Raw genomic sequence first — 22,563 nt, 5'->3', positions numbered from 1 at the left:
ACAGGATGCCTGGGTGGCTCAGTGGGTTAAGGGTCTGCCCCTGGCTCAAGTCATGATCCCAGGGTTCAGAGATGAGTCTTGCACAGGGCTCCTTGCTCAGCAGGGAGTCTACTTCTCCTGCCTGCTGCTCCCCCTGCTTATGTTCTCTAACGAATAAATAAAGTCTTAAAAAAAAAGAAAGAAAGAAAGGAAAGGAAAGGAAAGGAAAGGAAAGGAAAGGAAAGGAAAGAAACAAAATGAAACAGCTATAGATAATCAGGTAAAAGAAATTATGACTGGCTGAAGTTATTCAGTGGCAATGGAAATGAGAAAAAGAGGAAGGACTAGGACAGCAGGTGTTTTTAAAGCAAATAAACCCATGAGTCATCCAATACGTATTTTGAAAGGAGCAGAGCTACTTGGAAGTCAAATGAGAGAGAAGTCTAGAACCCTAGTGACAACATTCTCTTTGCCTTCATGGCAGCTCCCGACTGAGGCCCTTCTAAGAAACAGGGGTACAATCCTGAAATATTACTGAATCAGAGAAGCTAAGGAAATAGAACCTATAGGACACACTAGGTGATGACTTCAAATTTTCTGTTTTGGCAGACTGGTAAATCACCAAGGTAGGAAGAGGAAGAGGAGGAGGAGGACATGGTGACTTCGAACCTAACTCTAATTGGAGTTTATAGAGTTGGCCATCTGGGTCAGAAGCTCACGATAAAGACCTAGCCAAGGGGGTTGGGGGAGGGGGTGGAGAACAGCACACAAGGGCTAGAAACCTCCAGAGGAGCAATGAACCAGTTCATAAAGTGAGAGTTTGTATTGTGAGAAGACAAAAGTGCAAAATAAAATACATCTTCACAGTAAAGAGCTCCCATTATGTTTTCCTGGCATGAACGAACACCAGTATTTGGCATATTTCGTTTACTAACTTACTTTTTCTTACAGAACACATGTAACTAAATATCATCTTGAGCATGGAAAACGGTGAAGGACTGATGGCTCTTATCATTCTCATGTCTGCTTAGATAGAGGACATCATTTCAAAAAGTAATAAAGAATTCTGAACAAGGAAGATTGCATTCCCTAATTGGAGGGCCTGGAACTTTAGAGTTACACAAAGTATCTGGTTCTATGCAGACTAACAGAAATAGGCCCATACCTCCTCCCAGTAAATAGCTACATATATATTTCTCAGAAATCTACATGGCTTCTGACATCAATGAGTTCCATGTAACTACTTAAAGGATGAGAAAGGGAGGTTGAGACACATCCAGTCAACAACCAAGCCTTAGTAGAAAATTTCCATTTGTGATCCATTAATTATGGCACTAAATCCAAAACCAAACAATTCAACTCAACTTCTACAGCCAATTTGCATGAATACTCCATTTCCATAAAGTACTCAGTTTATCTTTAAAAATTAGGACGCAGGGGTGCCTGAGTGGCTCAGTGGGTTGAGCCTCTGCCTTTGGCTCAGGTCATGGTCTCAGGGTCCTGGGATCCAGCCCCACATTGGACTCTCTGCTCAGAAGGGAGCCTGCTTCCCCCTCTCTCTCTGCCTGCCTCTCTGCTTACTTGTAATTTCTCTCTGTCAAACAAATAAAAACTAGTATGCAATAAACACCAATCATAGATAAGTTCCAAATGTTTTATACCAGACAGTGCTTGCTGCAGTTTGAGCACTTCCTCTTCCACCGATGGACTCTGTAGAAGGATTTTTTCTTTTTCTGTCACAGTATCACTTTGCTTCACAGCATCAGGCTGCAATTTACTACATTTCAGTTTTAAGCTTTCACATTCTTCTGTTATTTGTCTGTTTTCAACATTTAGGCGTTCTTGTTCCTTCCTCAAAATATCTCTGTCATTTTCTGCAGAAGATAATTTGTCATTTACGTCTTTAATTTTATCCTCAAGCTCTTCAATTTTTTTAATAGACGCTACTTTTTCATTTTGTAGATCCTGTATGGTTTTTTGCATTTCATGGATTTTTGAGTGATCAGTTATTACAATTCCTGAGCCATCTAGAACATAAACAGAAAATCAAGCACAGCCAGTGTCAATTACTGAGAGATAAGTAGCTTTCTATATACAAGTAGGAGATTTAACAGACTTGGGAACTTGAAAAAACTTAAAAAGTTAAGACAACAATGAGATATCATTACACTCCTATCAAAAGGGCCAAGATTCAGAACACTCACAACACCAAACGCTGGTGAGCATGTGAAGCAGAACGAATTCTCATTCATTCCTGGCAAAATGCAAGACTTTTCGAAGACAGTTCAGCAGTCTCTAACAAAACATACCCTTATGATATGATCAGCAATTGCACTCGCTGGTATTTACTCAAAGGAACTAAAAACTCTAATCCACATAAAAACCTAAACAATGATATTTATAGCAGCTTTATTCATAACTGCCAAAACTTGGGAGAGATGTCCTTCAGTGGGTGAATGGATAAACTCCAGTACATCCAGGCAATGGAATACTATTCAGCATTAAAAAGAACTGAGGTGTAGGGGGCGCCTGGGGTGGCCCAGTGGGTTAAAGCCTCTGCCTTCAGCTCAGGTAATGATCTCAGGGTCCTGGAATCGAGCCCTGCATCTGCTCAGCGGGGAGCCTGCTTCCTCCTCTCTCTCTCTGCCTGCCTCTCTGCCTACTTGTGATCTCTGTCAAATAAATACATAAAATCTTTAAAAAAAAAAAAGAATTGAGGTGTCAAGCAATGAAAAAAACATGGAGAAAACTCGAATGCAAATTACTAAGTGAAAGAAATCAATCTGACAAGACTACATACTGTGTGATTCCAACTATGTGACATTCTGGAAAAGGCAAAACAATAGACACAATACAAAGACTGTGGGGGAGGGTGGGTGGGAAGTGAGCAGGCAGAGCATAGAGGATTTTAAGAGCACTGAAACAACTCTGTATATTATAATGATGAATATGTGTCATATATCTGTCCAACCCAGAGAATGTACACACCAAGAGTGAACCCTAAGGTAAAACACACATGCTGAGGGATCATGATCTGTCAATGCAGGTTCATCTTGGTAAAAAATGTACCATTCTGATGATGTACCCATATCAGGGCATGGGTATATGGGAAATCTCTGTACTTCCTTCTCAATTTTGTTATGAAAAGAAAGTCTTTTAAGAAGTTAAATTATGGGTGGCTCAGTGGTTAAGCCTCTGCCTTCGGTTCAGGCCATGGTCTCAGGATCCTGGCATCGAGCCCTGCATGGAGCTCTCTGCTCAGTGGGGAGCCTGCTTCCCCCTCTCTCTCTGCCTGGTTCTCTGCCTACTTATTGATCTCCCTCTGTGTCAAATAAATAAAATCTTTTTTAAAAATAAAATAAAATAAAAAATAAAAATAAATACACAAAAAGTTAAATTACCAAAATAAAAATTTGAATAAAAATGTTTTAGGTAATCTCTACCCTCAATGTGGGGCTCAAACTCATGACCCCAAGATCCGGAGTTATACATTCCACTTCCTGAGCCAGCCAGGCACCCCCATAATAAAGCATTTTTAAATAAATAGTTGAGGAAAACTATTTGAATCAACCACTAAAACACCTATTTATAGGAGTTTTAAAGAAAGGAAAAATATTTCTAATCATTTATTACCAAACTATCATCACCAAACAATGCAAAGAAATCCATGTAACTATTCGCCAAAAAAGCAAAAGGACCTTTCCATTTCTGCATAATCTTGCAACAGTGATGCCACTGCAAATTTCAAGCAGATGAACAGAACTAGTCATTCATTCATTCTTTAGAATGTAGTCCAAGTTTACACCAGTGTGTTGGTTTTATAGTACTAGGCTTGTCATCTAATTATGTCACCTAATCCATTAAGTTAATAAAACTAACAATCTTTGGGCGCCTGGGTGGCTCAACTGATCAAGCAGCTGCCTTTGGCTTGGGTCATGATCTTAGGTTCCTGGGATCGAGCACCAAATTGGGCTTTCTGCTCAGTGCGGAGCCAGCTTCTCCCTCTGCCCTTCCCCCTATTCGTGTTCTCTCGATCTCTCAAATAAATAAATAAAATCTTAAAAATACAAAAACAATGAACAACCTTGTTGTAACAGGTTTTCCAGTTCTTCAATTCGTTCTTCATAGTCACTTAATTCTTCTCGATGACGACGACTTATTTCTGTCAATTTCTGCTGATGTGCATTCTGCAAAACTGACATTTCATGTTGATGGTCATCAATTTCCTGACTTCGAGTCTGTTTGAGTTCCTTAAAAAAATAAAAGCAAAGTAAATTACATTTAGAGTCAACAATATACCTAAGCCATTTCATTGTTGTGCAAAAGCCTGTATTAAAAGTAATTCTCTGGGGCGCCTGGGTGGCTCAGTGGGTTAAAGCCTCTGCCTTCGGCTCAGGTCATGGTCCCAGGGTCCTGGGATCCAGCCCCACATCTGGCTCTCTGCTCGACGGGGAGCCTGCTTCCTCCTTTCTCTCTGCCTATCTCCTCTGCCTACTTGTAATCTCTGTCAAATAAATAAAAATCTTTAAAAAAAAAAAAAAAGTAATTCTCTGAACACGCTAAGATTGTAAAGACTTTAAATAAAGACCCCAAATCTGGACAATTCCCGAAAAATTCTACCCTTTCCTTTCTTGAGTCTTTTTTTTTTAAGATTTTATTTATTTATTCAAGAGAGAGAGTGAGCATGAGCAGGAAGGGAGAGGCAGAGAGAAAGGGAGAAGCAGACTCCCCAGCAGGGAGCCAGACATGTGGCTCAATCCAAGGACCCTGAGATCATGACCTGAGCCGAAGGCAGACACTTAACCAACTGAGCCACCCGGGTCCCCCTTCTTTCTTGGGCCTTAAGAACAGTTTTTCTATTTAATGACGGAATGCCAGCAAGAAAAAAAAAATGAAACAGAAGATGAGTAAAAATATCTTGCTACCCAAGTTGAGACCACCAGTCTCTCTCCTAGGAATCTGGATCTTGAGCTCAGTCCTTCAAAAGGGGAAATTGTTAGGACCACAAGCATTGTGATAGCTGCACCCAGAAAAGTCTGTCCACTGTGTCCCACTATCTAGATCCTGATGCTATTCCCATTCCTGTCCTGCCCAAGACCAGAATGCTCAATTCGTCTTTTAATCCTGGGAACAGACTACCCTGGGTCCTTCCAGTAAAACCTCTTTTGCTTTCCTTTGCCAGAGATGGGTTTTGTTGCTTGTAACCAAGAATCCTAATCAATAAATTAGCTTCTATTTCCTGAGAAGACCAGTAAATTTACTCTTCAATCCTGTGCACTTATTTATGTGCCAGCACTTGGCAAGCAGCTTCACATTTAAACCTTAAAACGATCCTACAACGAAGGTATTATGAAATCTATTACACTGATGGTAAAATGGAAGCCTGGAAAGATTAAGTAACTTGCTCAAAGTATAACAGATGGTAAACAGGAGAGTCAGGATTCAAACACAGGTCTTTACAGTTTGGGAGCATACCCATATTAGTATTACTATAATAGTAAAACCAAAAACAAAAAATTCTATACCTGACAATAATTTTTTTTTTTTATTTTAAAGATTTTAGAGAGTGAGAGAACATGCATGCAAGAGAGTACAAGCGGGGTGTGTGGGGGAAGGAGCAAAGAGAGCAGGAGAAGCAGATTCTCCACTGAACAGGAATCCCAACATGGGGCTCAATCCGGGACCCTGGGATCATGACCTGAGCTGAAGGAAGACACTTAGACTAAGCCACCCAGATACCAATAATTTATACACTAAAAACAATTCACTGCCACATGATAAAAGTATGTAACTAACACTTTTCTTAAAAGAAATAATAACTGAGACAAAGTAGCAAAATTCCACCATTATGGGAAAATTATTTACAATGAACAGTATTAACATTTTATTTTGTCAATATCCTTTAACCCTAAACCCTGAAACTTAAGCAACTTCGGAAATGTTTAATAAAAATCATTTTGGGAAGCCTTGGTGGCTCATTTGGTTAATCATATGACTCTTGATTTCAGCTCAGGTCATGATCTTAGGGTCATGGGATCAAACACTGCATCAGGCTCTGTGCTCAGCGCAGCGTCTGCTTCAGATTATCTCTCTCTCCCTCCCACTCACTCTCTGATGAACAAAATCTTAAAAAAAAAAAAAAAAGACAATTTTACAAGATGCAATAGCAAGTAGACACTAATGAAATATAAACTACTTAAAAAAAACAAGTGTTCAAAACTAAATGATTTTGGAAGAGACATTTTTATATACCTTGCTGTCGTTAAGTATGAAAACACAAAATCCTTCTTTAGACTTATACTTTTTTTTTTTAGAGATTTTTATTCATTTATTAGATTGAGCACAAGCAGAAGGGGTGGTAGGCAGAGGGAGAAGTAGACTCCGTGCTAAGCAGGGAGCCCCACGCAGGGCTGGATCCAAGGACCCCCAAGATTATGACCCAAGCAGAAGGCAGACACTTAACTGATTAAGTCATCCAGGCACCCCAGAGTTTTAATAAGCAAATTTTACTTTTACTAAGCAAATTTTGGATGTGTAATAGCCATTGTTGCAGGGCACGTGGGTGGCTTCGGCGCAAGTCCTGATCCCAGGGTCCTGAATCAAGCCCCAAACCGGGCTCCCTGCTCAGCAGGGCATCTGCTTCTCCCTCCCCCTTCCCCCCCACCCCACTCCTTCTCTCTCTTGCTCTCACTCAAATAAATAAATTAATTAAATCTTTAAAAAAGGCATTGTTCCAACAACCTCCTCACCTTAATGATATTTTGCAGTTTGCAGATTTCGTTTTGATCAGAGTTGTTTGATCCTTGTGCTTTAGAAGTCTAGATCAGAAAAACAAACAGAAAATTGTACTGGCTTTCTTATAAAAGAGAAAGTTACAAAATAATTTTACTAAAAAATATTTTTCAGGAGTGCCTAGGTGGCTCAGTCAGTTAAGCACCTGCCTTCAGGTCAGGTCATGATCCCAGGGTCCTGGGATGGAGCCCTGTGTCGGGCTTCCTGCTCAGCTGGGAGTCCACTTCTCTCTTACCCTGTTCATTCTCTCTCTCGAATAAATAAGTAAAATCATATATATATATGTATACACATATATACATATATATATATAATTTTTTTTAAAGGAGCGTTTCCCAGGAAAATCCTGATTAAGAATACCAAGCACCTTTTAAAGAACCCAGTCCAATTGTGAGTAATACATAACAAATAAAAGATAATTTTCAAAGGGCGTCCAGGCTCAGTCAATTAAGCATCCGACTCTTGATTTCGGCTCAAGTCACACATGATCTCAGGGTTGTGAGACTGAGCCCCAAATCAGGCTCCCCTTTGAACATGAAGCCTGCTTGATATTCTCGCTCTCCCCCTGCCTCTCCCCCAACGCTCTCCTTCTAAAAAAAAAGGAAACAAAACATAATTTTTAAGAGTTTGTTATCTAATTAGGGGAACACCTTCACAAAATAACCAATGTTAAGAAAAACACCAGAGAATACTTTACTTAGCTTAACAAAATGTAAATTTGATGATAAACAAGCAGCTTCCTAAAACAAAATTTCTAAAATTCTAAATTTAAAAACTCTAAAATTCTAAAAAAATTTCTAAACCTCCAAAAAATTATCCAACCACATTAATTCTCCTAAAAACCCAGTTAAAACCTTTTTTAAATGATTTTATCCAGAGGATCCCTACCTCAATTCAAAACACCCTTTGGTCTGACAATTCAAAGAACTTTTGGATTCTTCTCTTCACATTCAAAGCCAAATGTTCTCCATTTATTTTTTATTTTTTATTTTTTTGTCGATTTATCTTTATTAACTTATTTACTATATAGTGTGCTAAGGAACCAAAAGCTACCATCTGGATAAAAAAGGAACATAGTCCACCAGAAACACGGGATTTGAAGTCAAAAGATGCCTGTTTAAATTACAACTTAATTAGGGCGACAGTAAGTATATTAAACTTCTACTTTGCTTATCTGTAAAACAGAGATAATAAATACTTCACACGGTTATGAAGATTAATATATATCAGGATAGCACCTATTGAAACATTTGTAAAATATAATACAAATAAGGTTTAGTATGGCTTGCTAAAGACTTGAGTCCCCTGAAAGATCCCAATTATGCCTTTTCCACCTTTATATCCTACTACGGTCTATAATACAGTAAATATTCAAGATATGCTTAAATATACATACCAAAACACACCTCTTCCCTACTAAATCTTATCCTAGGCAATGTTTCCTAAAATGTGTATCAGAATCACCTGAGGAATTTACTTGTTTGAATACAATTCCCAAGGCTCTAAAATAGGCTATGAAATCCTCATCTCTAAAGGCTGGACAGAGAATCTACAATTCTATGGTACAATTCTATGGACAAACTGATCATTCTAAGATTTATTTTGGATATTGGGAATGCCTAGCAACTTGGGAAGCAAAAAGGTAATTTTAATTGGTACGATTTCTCCTTTATATAACTAGATCACACCCACAAAAAGAAAATAATTTCTTTACTTATATACATTTTCTCTACACTGATGAAATGAAATCCAAATGTACAATGTTCCAGTTTCCTTTGGGTCTCATGTCGAGTGATGTCAATAGCACATACAATCGGATATGTAAGGTGAAAAGTGTTCCTTCAAAGTTTATGCCTCAAATAGCAAGGATTTAATTTCTAATGTACAAAAAAACAACACAAAGGTTCTTTTAATGTATTTTACACCAATGATCAGATTTTCATTTTACACCTAACTGATAAGAGGAACCTCAGAGAACATCTACACAAGTAGTTTCAAACCTGGGGTCTTGGAGCCCTGGAGTTGCCATCTAAGAAGCCTCAGGGACTCTAGGGGAAGACACTAGTTCAACCACAGCAACTCCATTTTTCTGTCTTGTAAGTACTGGACTTGTAACTCTTTATTTTAAGACATGGTTCTGTTGCTCTCAAAAAAAAAAAAAAATTTTTTTTTTAAGATTTTATTTATTCGGCAGACTGAGAGTACAAGCAGGGGGAGAGGCAGGCAGAGGGAGAGGGAGAAGCAGGCTCCCCACTGAGCAGGGAGCCTGATGTAGGACTCGATCCCAGGATCATGACCTGATCCAAAGGTGGATGCTTAACTGACTGAGCCATTCAGGCACCCCAGCTTTCAATTTTTTTGAAAATTTCTTCCAAATATTTCATAGAGGGGGAAATGGAGGCTGAGAAAAAAATGACCTGACCAAAATCACTTAGAAAATCACTGGCAGAATTAGAACACAAGTTTTCAATTTCCTAGTCCAAGGTTCTTTCTGACACTAAAAGCTCTACATATAAAACCACTATTTTTCCTTAGTAACAGTTTTCAAAGACTCATGATAATTTTACCTACCTGAGCAATATGCCTCCAATGACCAACTTCAGACTCAAGTCTTGAAACTTGGTTTGACAATCTATTTATTTCTTGTTGTGATGAAATTATGTCACCAAAGTCCATGTCGTCATCATGGAAACCCGAAGCATGCTGGCTGACACGGTAGCCGAACGGAGAGGACGCAGGGGCCGCCGGTCCTCCGCCAGCTGACTGTGTGCACTGAGCAGCGGACTGCAGCTTCAGCAGCTGATCCTGCAGTGCAATCTGTCTTGCTTTAAGATGGCTGATTTCTACCTACACATTTATAATCTGTATTTTAGAGAAGGTACTTTAAAATAACCATACTGACATCTTTATAGACCCATAATGTTAAAAGTTGTATTAATTTAAGATTATCCAATGATGGTAACTCCTTCAGCTGCATCCAAGTCTTCTATAACACCCCAACCAGAAAACCTTTATTTAAAAACCAAACGTGATTTACCAGTTAAAATATGGATAATGTTTCAAATAGTAAAAAGATCAGAATATCTCACTCGTGTGTTAACTGGAGCAACGAAATTCTCATTTGAACATGGGTTTACTATCTTCTGTGTATCCGGCAGTACAGACAATTCTCATGGGTTCCATCTGTATTATCAAACCATACGTGATGGGAAAGTGAAAGCTGTAGCAGTCTGTGTATTAGCAAGTTTCTTTGGAGCATCTGTTGGAGTAGTCTAATGTTACCGATTATGGCGGAATTTAGGCTTAAAATGCACCATGAATCAGGAGTAGCTTTGTACTGGTCTGTTCAACAGCTGGAAGAATGCTTTATTAATCCATTCTTAGATAAAAGTTATTATTAGCCTTTGAGTCTTAGAAAGAAATCACACAATGAAAAAGGCCTTGGCTTTAGCCTTGGCAAAAAGGAGCCAGTGAAAATTTGACTTACTCAGGGAAAGAATAATATAAAAATTCTGAAACCTTTAGTGGAGTTTTAACTAAGGACTGGCAATACCAACTCATTGTCCAAAAGAAATTACAAATATATGGACTTACCACAACACCATATCATTACTCAGTGAGAGATTATTCAAAATACAAAAGTGAGTAAGCTAGGGAGAATTGAGATAAGCTTTCTGTAAAATACCTACCTCAGAAGACACCCTGCCACAACGGGGAATATGATACTGGGAGTTAGCTGACCAGTAACAGTATTTCTACACATGTACAACCAAGCAATTAGACAAATAAAAACCAAATACAATTACGTCAAGTGTCATAACAGGTTTCTTGTACCAGAACCCCTTCTCTAAAATGTATGGGTAGCATACACATTTCATTCATTTGCCCATAAATGACATGACGTAAATTGCATCTCTGGAATATGAGCATCATAATGAGGCAGAAAACTGTAGACCTTAAGTATATTCATATATTATCTTTCATTCTAGTAAAAAAATACTGAAATTTTGAAAAACAAAATTATTTTCAAGTGTAACTTTTTTTCTTTTAAAGATTGTATTTATTTATTTGAGAGAGAGAAAGACAGAGCATGAGAGGGGGGAGGGTCAGAGGGAGAAGCAGACTCCCTGCTGGGCAGGGAGTCTGATGTAGACTCAGTCCTGGCACTCTAGGATCATGACCTGAGCTGAACCCAGTCATTTAACCAACTGAGCCACGCAGGTGCCCCCAAGAGTAATTTTAATATAAAGAAATTTCTCATTTTAAAACTGGTATTAATATCAAGTTTTTGAGTTAAAAAATGCAAATTAGTAACAAAGAAAAGCATTTCTAAACTAAAATGCTTTATTTGCCCTCTAATAGCAATAGTTAAGTAGAAAATAAAATTACAGATTTTCCACAGTAGTGTTTCCAATTAGAATGTAAGCATCAAAATCACCTATGGAGTTTCTGAAAAATACCAATACCAGGGCCCCTTCACAGTAAACCAAAATCATAATGTCCTGGAGGGCATAATTTAAAGTATCATGGATGATTCAGCTGTAAACCCCTGGGTGAGAACTACTACACTACTGTAATATTTATAAGTCAGTGCTGATCAAAGTGTGGTCTATGGACTAAAGGCATGAATGTTTACTACCAATCTGTGATATGTACGTAAGTTTCAAAAATAAGGCTTAAAGTCTTTTAAAACAATTTGACACAGCAATTTTATAATCTGTTAAATCTTTCTTAAAAGTGGGCTTTTAGCTTTAACTAGAACTTGTAATTTTCCTTTTTTATACTCATTTTATTTTTGTAGTCATTTATTTTTATAATATTTTATGAAATCAATTCCCAACAGATTGGAAATTTAAGCTCTTCTTTAAATGTTTACCTGTAATGCGGCTTGCTTTTACTTTTCATCTCAGTATGTTACTGAAAGAACTAAAACTCAATACATCTAAATTTTAAAACCTCAAATATGGGGATGCCTGGGTGGCTCAGCTGATTGAGCATCTGACTCCTGGTCTCAGTTCAGGTCATGATTTCAGGGTCATGAGTCTGAGAATGGTGTCAGGCTCCATGCTCAGTGCAGAGTCTGCTTGAGATTCTGTCTCTTCCTCTCCATCTGCCCCTCCCCCTCTCACACATGCTCTCTCTCTCAAAAATAAGTAAATCTTACACTTGATCTTAGACAAAAGGCCAAGAAGTGATAAAAATAAATAAACCTTTTAAAAAAACCTCATATATGAAGTTATGATAGAAACAAATATTTAATCAACAAACTAAAGAAAACCCCAATGATTAATAAAACAAGAAATAGCTCAATTCAATAGAAGAACTAAATTCCATTTATGTACTAAACACTGAAGATATTTCAACAACAAAATGAAACATGGAGACATCATCTATATTTTAAGAATTCATTATAATGCTGTTTAAATTATATAATATCTATTATCAGCATGGCAAAGAAAAAAGCCAATTCAAAAATAAACATTTCTAATAAACTAAAGGGAAAAATATTTATAGAACGATGTAATTCAACTTAATATACTTAATACTGTTTTTTCATGGAAAGTCAAATAAATGCCAACTCAATATATATGAACACTGGTAGTCAAAATCATTTTTAAAAACGAAATGCCATTAACAATTATCACACTGATTCACAATTTTAAGTGAACAGAGGAAAAATTAGGTTTCATAAAATCAGAAATTACAAGCAACAGATGCCTGAAGATACTTTATTGAAAGGGTTTTCCTCTTTTGTAAAGTAGGAAGTAAAGGTTAGCTTATAAAATACAAATTTAACAGAAAAGTTTAAAATTCTTAAAATAATGGTATCAAACTGAGTTGGGAATTACTAGCTTCATCCCCCTTTCAATATTTTTATGGATCTGTAAATAGCCTGATTTATAACTTTTAAAAACCTTCCTAAAAACATTACAAGGAAATAAATATGAAGTAACTTTGATAACTTTTACCTCCTTCTGTTGTAGTTGATTTCGATAACTTGTAGATTGCTGCTTTATTTGAAGCTCTGATGCTTCATGCTTCTCTTCTAAATCAGTACAAAGTTTTTTGAGTCTCTCATTCTAGAAACAAAGAAAAAAGTATTTTCAACAAAAAGACTAAAAGTAAAACATGTCAGTAACAGTTATGTGCATGGCACCATGAAAACCGTATCACTTTATACAGAAAAAGGTATAAAATAAAGAAGTTCTCAGAATTCTGACCTTTGAAATAGTTTTAATTAAAGCTATAAGTGCAATAAGCACGTTTATAGAGATTATGTAAAATTCTGAACCAGAGTTGGAAAAAAAAAAAAAAAAGTAAATCTTATCCAATGATCTATATTTCCCCCATCTCTGTGTGTCCAGGGTCTAGCATGTAACAGGCAATCCATGTCTGGTTAATGAATAAACTAGATTACACATTTCAACTTTTGTTTTCTTCCCAAACATAACTTTTTAAAGGAAATCTTTCTAAAAAATACTTCTTGATGGAAGTATAAGTAGGAGGCCAAAGCTTCATATTACCTATCATACCTTCATACTACCTACCTGCCAGGCTTCTGAGGTGCCTCTGAAAATTCCAATTTGAAAACCATACTAGAGCTCAGTTCAAAAACTAGTTAGAAGTACACAAAATATTCTAACTCAATGAATCAAGATATCATAGTCTTTTGTTCTAAGATTTTAGAAAATATGTTTTAAAAATTACTTAAATTTTGGGGCACCTGAGTGGCTCAGTCAGTTAATTATCTGACTTGGTTTTAACTCAAGTCATGATCTCGTGGGTCATGGGATGGAGGCCTGTGTTGAGGTCCCTGCTCAGTGGGGAGTCTGCTTGAAAGATTCTCTCCCTCTGTACCTCTCCCATGCTAGTATGCACACGCACTCTCTCAAATAAATAAATCTTTTAAAAATTTACTTAAATTCTATGTACTCAAACATTAAATTACCTTAATGAATAAGGACATGGAGCAAGATAAATGGGCACTAAAGCTTTCTGCAAAAGAATTTACAAATTGTCACAGATAACTTACTAAGAATTCTACTAATATATCTACAAACATAGTTTAACAATGAAAACTGAGAGAAAGGTGACAGCTGTGGTGGGGAAAAAAGTTCCTGCTAAAAGATGAAGACTTTTTCACTTTCTTAGAGTCTAGGAATTTCTTACAACAACAGATGTGAAAGTATGATCCAGGGAGATTACATAAATATGCAGAAAAAAATCAAAGGAACAAACATAAACCCTAGTCTGGGGGTCTGTCTCCAGAAATCTAATGCAGACTCTGGTTATCTTGAAGAAATAGAAATAAGACAGAGGCCCACACAACTAATTACCTTCTATTCTACTGGTGGCTTTTGTGTGACTTTCTGTGAACTTTTAACATGAAAAGCACCAACACAACTGAAGCAACATGATATAGTGAAGTCAAAACCAAGTCAGAAAAGTCCACTAGAGACTTTTTCAGATAAAACTAACTAAGGCTATTTGTTGAACTCTGGTGAATAACTAGAACTTGAAAACTTCCTATTTGGCCAATATCTAATTGCTTGTCTGCCCTCATGTCCCTAGCCATGTGAGTCACAAAAGTTGACAAAGTACATGAAGAACAGATTCTCTTAATGTGGCTGATCTATATAACATTACATGTCAGTGGCCAGATTTCTTTTTTTTTTTTTTTAAAGATTTTATTTATTTGACAGAGATCACAAGTAGGCAGAGAGGCAGGCAGAGAGAGGAGGAAGCAGGCTCCCCACCAAGCAGAGAGCTCAATGTGGGGCTTGATCCCAGGACCCTGGGATCATGACCTGAGCCGAAGGCAGAGGCTTTAACTCACTGAACCACCCAGGCGCCCCCAGATTTCTTATTACATGGAATATGGAACCAGGAGGTGAAAGGAAAACGAATAGACACACAACAAGAACAGAGAGGGGTAAAAATGAGAGAGACAAATCCCTGGTGGTCTGAAGTTCTGCTTGCATCCCCTTTCTAAAATCTGGTTACGATTTCTGCCCTTGAAATCCATGAGATTCTCATATTCTTAAATTATTCCATCCTGGGGGGCACCTGGGTGGCTCAACTGTTAAGCATCTGCCTTTGGCTCAGGTCATGACCCCAGGGTCCTGGGAGCCCCACGCATCAGGCTCCCCACTCAGCAGGAAGCCTACTTCTCCCTCTCCCGCTCCCTCTGCTTGTGTTCCCTCTCTTGCTGCCTCTCTGTCAAATAAATAAATAAAATCTTTTTTTTTTAATATTTTATTTATTTATTTGACAGACAGAGATCATAAGTAGGCAGAGAGAAGAGGAAGCAGGCTCCCCGCTGAGCAGAAAGCCCGATGCGGGCTCCATCCCAGGACCCTGGGATCGTGACCTGAGCCGAAGGCAGAGGCTTTAATCCACTGAGCCACCCAGGCACCCCAAATAAATAAAATCTTTAAAAAAAAATTATTCCATCCTGCTCAACACTGTTATACCATCATGGTCTACTAGAACCAACATTACTTTCTGAGTTTCTTTTTGAGCAGTCCTAACTATCTGTAAGGACAGATATTTAAGGCTTTTATTCTTTCTTAGATGTCCTCTAAAGGAGAAAAATAAAAATTTTTTAAAGAATTTATTTATTTGACAGAGAAAGAGAGAGCAGGTGAGAGAGCACAAACAGGGAGAACGGGAGAGGGAGAAGCAAACTCTCTGGTGAGCAGGGAGCCTGACATGGAGCTCAATCCCAGAACCTTGGGATGGTGACCTGAGTCAAAGGCAGACAGTTAACCCACTGAGCCACCCAGGCACTCTGTAAAAGTACTTATTTTTAAAATAAAAATAAAACTCAGAGCGCCTGACTGGCCCAGTTGGTGGAACGTGCAATTCTTGATCTTGAGGTTGTGAGTTTAAGCCCCCCATTGGGAGTAGAGATTACTTAAAAATAAAATCGTGATTTTATTTTTAAGTAATCTCTACTCCCAATGGGGGGCTTAAACTTTTTTTTTTCTTTTTTATTTATTTATTTATTTATTTTTTAAACATATAATATCTTTTTATCCCCAGGGGTACAGGTCTGTGAATCGCCAGGTTTACACACTTCACAGCACTCACCATAGCACATACCCTCCCCAATGTCCATAATCCCACCCCCCCAACCCCCCTCCCCCCATTAACCCTCAGTTTGTTTTGTGAGATTAAGAGTCACTTATGGTTTGTCTCCCTCCCAATCCCATCTTGTGGGGGGCTTAAACTTTAAGTAATCTTAAACTTTTAAGTAATCTCTACTCCCAATGGGGGGCTTAAAATCATGATTTTATTTTTAAGTAATTTTAAGTAATATGTATATTACTTAAAAGTATATATGTAACTCATTCTATCGTGCAATTACCATAAAGGGACATTGAACCCTTTAAAAATCTAAGAATTTTCACGAGATTATAATGACCTTGTTCTTCTGTCTTTGAAACATTTTGATATTTTGTCATTCTAAAAATTATATATTTTATGCCCGGCTAGCTCAGTCGGTAGAGCATGAGACTCTTAAAAATTATATATTTTATCATTATTCACCAATTATTCTCAAGTAGGCTAAAAAAAATTCTTATATAAGGGCGCCTGGGTGGCTCAGTGGGTTAAAGCCTCTGCCTTCGGCTCAGGTCACGATCCCAGGGTCCTGGGATCCAGCCCCGCATCTGGCTCTCTGCTCAGCAGGGAGCCTTCTTCCCTTCCTCTCTCTCTGCCTGCCTCTCTGCCTACTTGTGATCTCTGTCAAATAAATAAATAAAATCTTAAAAAAAAAAAAAGTCTTATATAATAAGAAAACAGAAGACTGACAGACTCACCCAGAAGAATGATGCAAGACTGAAATAACCAGTTTTCAGACTGCAGTGCCCAAAGTACTATAACACCTTTCAGAAAGGAAAAAGCTAGAGACACCCACTTTGTAGTGTCTTATTGGTTTTGTTGTTTTTCACTTTTATTGAACACATCTGAAAATTCAGAACTTTCGTTTCCACAAAGAAAAGAAAATGGACAGAGGAAAACACTTCAGTTATTAACACAACCCAGAAGACAAATTTCATATTTGCATTCTGGAGTCTGACGGTTGTGGTGAGCAAGCTGTAGAGGTAAAATCCCAGCCAAGTCTTCAAATAAAAGCATCCTAGAGGAATATTCTCAAACTCCAAAATTGATGAGTGAACAATGTATTTCTTTTTACTAATTTTCTTTACAAGATTTTTTATTTATTTGAGAGAGAGAAAGACCGCGCTTGAGCACAGAGGGAGAAGCAGACTCCCTGCTGAGCAGAGAGCCAGACTCGGGACTCGGGGCTTGATCCCAGGACCCTGAGATCATGACCTAAGCCAAAGATAGACACTTAACAGAATGAGCCACCCAGGTGCCCCCAATATATTTCTAAGAACAAAAAAGATATATGGTGTTCTCATCAAGTTAGTCATTCAATAGGAAAAGATTTTACTTCACAATATTTTGTGACAAGGACCTGAACCATCCCACTTCGCTAAAGGGCTATGTGATGGTATTCTTTCACTATATATTTGTATATATTTGTACACTAACAATTACTTGATAGAGTCCATAGGTGGACAAATGCTGTAGGCAGGTGTGTATACAAAGGTGCCTGGTAAGAAAAAAATGACATAAAGTGAAAAAAATTCAGTGGACTGATCATTCTAACTGGTATTTATATATCTAATTGGTATTTATAAATCTAATTGATATTTATAAATTAGCTCTGTAATTATGGAGCAAAGATGACAGTCATCGTCTCTTCAACAAAATCATGAGCCATCAAAGTTTGCAAAAATATTGGTTTTAATGACACAAGAACCAGAAGTCATGATCAGCTGAAACCTACTAGAGATGTAAATGAAATCTGGAATCGGTATTTACAAAATAACAGGCATTTCGGTTCATGCATAAGAGTTAAAAAGCAGTTAACTGCATTCAGACACTGTCTATTTTGAGTATATGTTTTCAAAACCAGAAACATATGGAATAAAAATATGGCCTTGCCATAAATAAGTTCTTACTAAAATTTCTGAAGAAGTTTTTCACTATCACTTTATTCCTACTTCTATAACTTTCTTACAAAATGATTTACTATAAAAAAATTTAAGAGTTCACTGGATCCAGATGGTAAATGTATATGAGATTTTTTTTTTCTTGGCATAGAGGTTAAATTGAAGAAACCTAACTAATTCAGTCAGCTTGAAATATTAATGTCTGTAAACAAATCTAATCTCCTCTGGAAAACACAATGCCCTCTGTCTATACTAAAACTTTCTAAATAGGGCTGCCTGGGTGGCTCAGTTGGTTAAGCATCTAAGTCTTGGTTCTGGCTAGGTCATGATGTCAGGGTTGAGCGATCAAGCTCCACATCTTGGAGCCTGTATGAGATTCTCCCTCCTTCTCCCTCTGCCCCTCCTCCACTCTCGCTTTCTTTCTTTCTCTAAAATAGATAAATAAATAAAATCTAAGACTTTCTAAATAGGATTTTACATTTTTTAGTTTCCTGATGGCTTTAATCACCTTATTCCCTTTTAACATAGTCATGTACAGGGTGAGGGTATGAAGTGCTTCTGTGCCAACACACAGCAAGAATCAAAGTCATCTTAGAAAACAAAGCCCTTGGGAAACCCAACAGTACCTTTTCTTCTAGCACATGAGTAGCTCAAGATACTGTGAATAAGCATCAAATGAGAAAGGTGGCTTTCATCTCGGGATGCATGATACCAAAAATATTTCTAAACACTAGAATCATGCTTACCTTAACCCCATGAGATTAGAAGTGAGATCAACAGAGGGACAGAAGAATTCTCTCTCTCCCTTCTCAAGCTCAACAGAGAGCAGTCAGTCACCAAGCAGATTCACCCTACTTACTTCTTTCCCCCAGATGGACACTGGAGAATTTACCTAAATTAATGCCACTACACACATCTCTGCCATTTACTTTTTCTGGGTGGGTCTGTACTAATTAATGAGTGCCTTCTCAAGAATTTCTTTAGGGATTACAGGAACAATTTTCTCAGCCGTACAAAGAAAGAAGTTATTAAGTTCATCTGTCACCGAAGCATCTACTTATTAGGTAATTATACCTAACGTCTCAAGTGTCACCAAACAGCCATCTTGAATTGAGACAGAATACCAAGACAGTCCCTCTTGAGAGGTCCCTCTACGTCCACCTTGGTAATCTGGGCCAGAATTCAATACTGCTTGTCAGTAAATATTTTCTAATATTTTAAATTCAATTTTCTCTGTTTATGGGCTTAGCAAAAGGAAAACATGCTTACCACAGTCCTCTAAAAATACCTTTTTTTTTTTTTTTTTTTAAAGATATTATTTATTTATTTGACAGAGAGAGATCACAAGCAGGCAGAGAGGCAGGCAGAGAGAGAGGCAGAGAGAGAGGAGGAAGCAGGCTCCCCGCTGAGCAGAAAGCCCGATGCGGGGCTCGATCCCAGGACTCCGAGATCATGACCCGAGCCGAAGGCAGCGGCTTAACCCACTGAGCCACCCAGGCGCCCCTAAAAATACCTTTTAATGAAATATTGTGTTCCCTCACTGTTCTTACCCATAAGCTAAATAGTTGAGTGTCTTTAGTACTTTTTAATAGATCCTATTTTAAATCATTTCATTTTCTTTATGGCTTTCCTTTGAACCCTTCCCAAGTTTTCCTCATCTCCATTAAGTACAATGTCCAGAGGTAGTTACCACAAGGCACTAACAATGAGCAGAAAATGGTAAAATTAGATCTATATTTTAAACTTCTTTGTTTACAAATACCACACCTTTTCTCATGTTAGCAGATTAAAAAGGTCTAGATTAAATAGAATTGCATTCTTCACATTATACTTCAATAAATGTACCACTGCAGTTGTGCACACTGTCAGAACATGGTAATTCCTAGATAAACTGCTGACACTAGCTCTTCTACCCCAGGCCATTTTCCAGCATGTAAAAGATGACGGGAATATTAAACAAGAAAGTGGAGTAACATGTAAATATGTTTTTCATTTGAAAGATGATACACTAAAAAGAACTGGGACAAAGGGGAAGAGATAAAAGTGATAAGCAGTGTAGTAAAAACAGAGAGCTGAAAAGAGTTACTGCCATGCCTTCAGAAAAGAAAAAAATCTAAGTTCAATAACAGTCTTTAATTTTCCTTACCTCTGATCTTAAGACTGAATGAATGGCTTCAATTTCCTTTCTTCTAGAATTAGGTAATTCTGCTACGAAAGAAACAGCATACACTGAATATATATATATGATAAACACCACGTGAATAAACAGGCATTTTAAAGTACATATATTTCACTGAGCTTTCAACAGAACGGTATGCTGATCTGAGAACAAACTCAGAAGACAGGACCACTTGATTTTTATCACAATTTCCTATTGTCACATATGTGCTTTATTATCATGTAAATCGTTCTTTTTGCCTATCTTCTGGACCTAGGTAAGACATCTACATTCCCCCTTGGAAGTGTCCAATAAGATTTTATTATGGAAAACTGAGTTTTACAAATTAATTCTCTCTGTGGGTTAGTTTAATTTTAGATGAAACTTACACAACTGGGGTTGAGGCCTTATTTCTAACTTCTGCTCCCAATACTATCAAATAATAATGACCCCTATATAAAGAAGAAAATGCACTAAAAGAACACTTAGGTCAAGTAACATGGGCACTATCTATTTAAAATGGGGATGAGCTCAGTCTGCTTTTGTACATTTTCATTTAAATGGAGAGTCAGGGACAGGGCACCTGGTTGGCTCAGCCGGTGCAGCGTGAGACTCTTGATCTCAGGGTTGTGAGTTCAAGCCCCACGTTGGGGGCAGAGTTTACTTAAAAAATCATAATTAAAAATTTAAAAAAAAAAAAAACACAGAAAACAAAAAACAGAATCAGAGGTCAGCTCCGTCAAAATGGCACTGCTGATGCTACCAGAACATCATCATCAGTTAAGATTTTTTTCTAGTATTTTTCATTAGTCACAGCACTTTAATACTAAAGAAATAACTCTCTGTTGGGGGAAAAAAAGAAAGAACTTCTCTGATTTACAGTTTAAATCAAAAGGAAATACAAGTGACATCCAATAAAGAATAGTGGCAAACCCACTCTTCTTGTTTTGAAAATCACCAGGTACAGTTGCTTCTGTGGTTGCTCATACATCTTGCTTAAAACTCTGACAGAACTGTCTAATTGCTACTCAGAAGAGAACAAATTACAATCCAGTCTGTTTAGGAGGGTCATTGTTAGAAGCAGAAATGTTTTAAAGAGAAATAAAAATAGACTTATGCAGCCCTCCTCTCTTGCCTCCCTCCAAAACAAACAAACAAACAAACAAACAAACAAACACCTGGTATTCTTAAGGATAAAGGGAAGATGTTATGCAGACCCAAAAATTCTTTCTTGCTGAGGGAAAATAAAACAACAGGTACTCTTTATTAATGCTTACCATCTGCCAAGCATTTTACCCTCATGATTTCATTTAAACCTCCCAACCCCATGATAGGTATGACTACCTCTATTTGATTAGGAAATTCTGCTTTATAGAGGCTAAGTATTTAAGAATTTGCCAAAGACCCACAATCTATAATGCATGGAAGTGGGATTTCAACCCATGTCTAATTGAAAAGCCCAAGTTCCTAACCCTGAATAAATCAGTACAGTTTCTGGTACAAGAGCAACTTTCTGCTATTGCAAAGACAGATAAGCTTTCAAGCTGTACCAACAGAGCTATGTTGGAACTGTTATCTTGTTCACTGCTGGCACAGGGTAGATGTCCAATAAATACTTGTTAAATGAATACATGAACTGTACTCTGACCCTTTAAATGATTTGCAAAATCAATAAATTAGGTGTTAAACAAGTCCCATTTTAATACAAAGGGAAATAATAAAAGCATTAAGCAACTTTGCAGATTTTTAATACTCAGCAATTTTTTTTTTTTATTGAGCATCTACAATGTATCACGGAAGGTGCCAAATACTGGTGATATAAGGATTATTTATATATATTTATACACACACACACACACACACACACACACACACACAGTCCCCACCTTGGGCATCAAGAACAGAGGTAAATTATAACTCCACATGGTTAAGTGCTCTCACAGAGATCCTCAAGATCACATGCAATCGACTTCAGCCTGCCATGGAATGAGTATGGTTTCACCAAGTACCTGGCACATGAGCAAGGTTATACAGGAAAAAACTGTTTTCCAAGCAAAGGACAGAGGCGGAAGTAGAAAAGGAAGAGCTTTCCACACAGAGGTTTGGAGTTGTGTAGGTACTTCACAAAGTTCCATGTGGCAAAACCTCTGGGTGCAAGCGCGTATGTGTGTGAACATGCATATGTATGGCAATTTGAAGAGAAGGGGAGGGAAAAAGATGGTTAAGACTAGAAAAAGGAGGTTGATCTCAGATAGGATAGGTTTCTGGTCTTCCAAAACTAAGCGGATTGGATTTGATCCAATGAATGTTCTGAAAGGAACAGAGCTAAAAGATTCTACAGCACCTATGTTTTAGAAAATTGGCAACACAGAGAAAATGGGAGTGGAGTCCAGAGAAACGTGTGACAGGATGGGAAGGAGAAAGTGCACGGGAGAGAGAACGGGGGTGTGAATCAAAGAACACAGGGGTAAAAAAGGAAGGGACAAATATAAGAAACAAATCTGGCATAGTCGATGAACAAGGTTTGGTGACCAACTGGAAACGAAATGGAAAAGATAGAGGCAAAACAAAGGTGACAAAGATTTCTAGTTTAGGAGATTGAGCAGA

The 22,563-nt window shown here is 37.6% G+C and overlaps 1 protein-coding gene across 2 annotated transcripts in view; it reads right to left on the bottom strand.

Moving 5' to 3' along the window:
* LOC111148601 (thyroid hormone receptor interactor 11) overlaps nucleotides 1-22,563 on the bottom strand; it is a 67,702-nt gene that overhangs the window by 43,273 nt on the left and 1,866 nt on the right. Inside the window, exons 2-7 of one of the 2 annotated variants that reach the window (XM_022505304.1) lie at nucleotides 19,945-20,006; nucleotides 12,741-12,851; nucleotides 9,343-9,618; nucleotides 6,729-6,797; nucleotides 4,064-4,229; nucleotides 1,641-2,006 (exon numbers count right to left, since the gene is read on the bottom strand). In XM_022505304.1, coding sequence (XP_022361012.1) covers nucleotides 1,641-2,006; nucleotides 4,064-4,229; nucleotides 6,729-6,797; nucleotides 9,343-9,618; nucleotides 12,741-12,851; nucleotides 19,945-20,006 — 1,050 coding nt within the window. The remainder of the gene's footprint in view (nucleotides 1-1,640; nucleotides 2,007-4,063; nucleotides 4,230-6,728; nucleotides 6,798-9,342; nucleotides 9,619-12,740; nucleotides 12,852-19,944; nucleotides 20,007-22,563) is intronic. The other variant, XM_022505306.1, reaches the window with a different exon arrangement.

The sequence above is a fragment of the Enhydra lutris genome, unplaced genomic scaffold (assembly GCF_002288905.1).
Source record: "Enhydra lutris kenyoni isolate GAN:26980312 unplaced genomic scaffold, ASM228890v2 scaffoldscaffold20, whole genome shotgun sequence".
Classification (NCBI taxonomy): domain Eukaryota; kingdom Metazoa; phylum Chordata; class Mammalia; order Carnivora; family Mustelidae; genus Enhydra; species Enhydra lutris.
The sequence above is the reverse complement of the archived record's forward strand: the minus strand, read 5'-3'. Positions and strand labels throughout refer to the sequence as shown.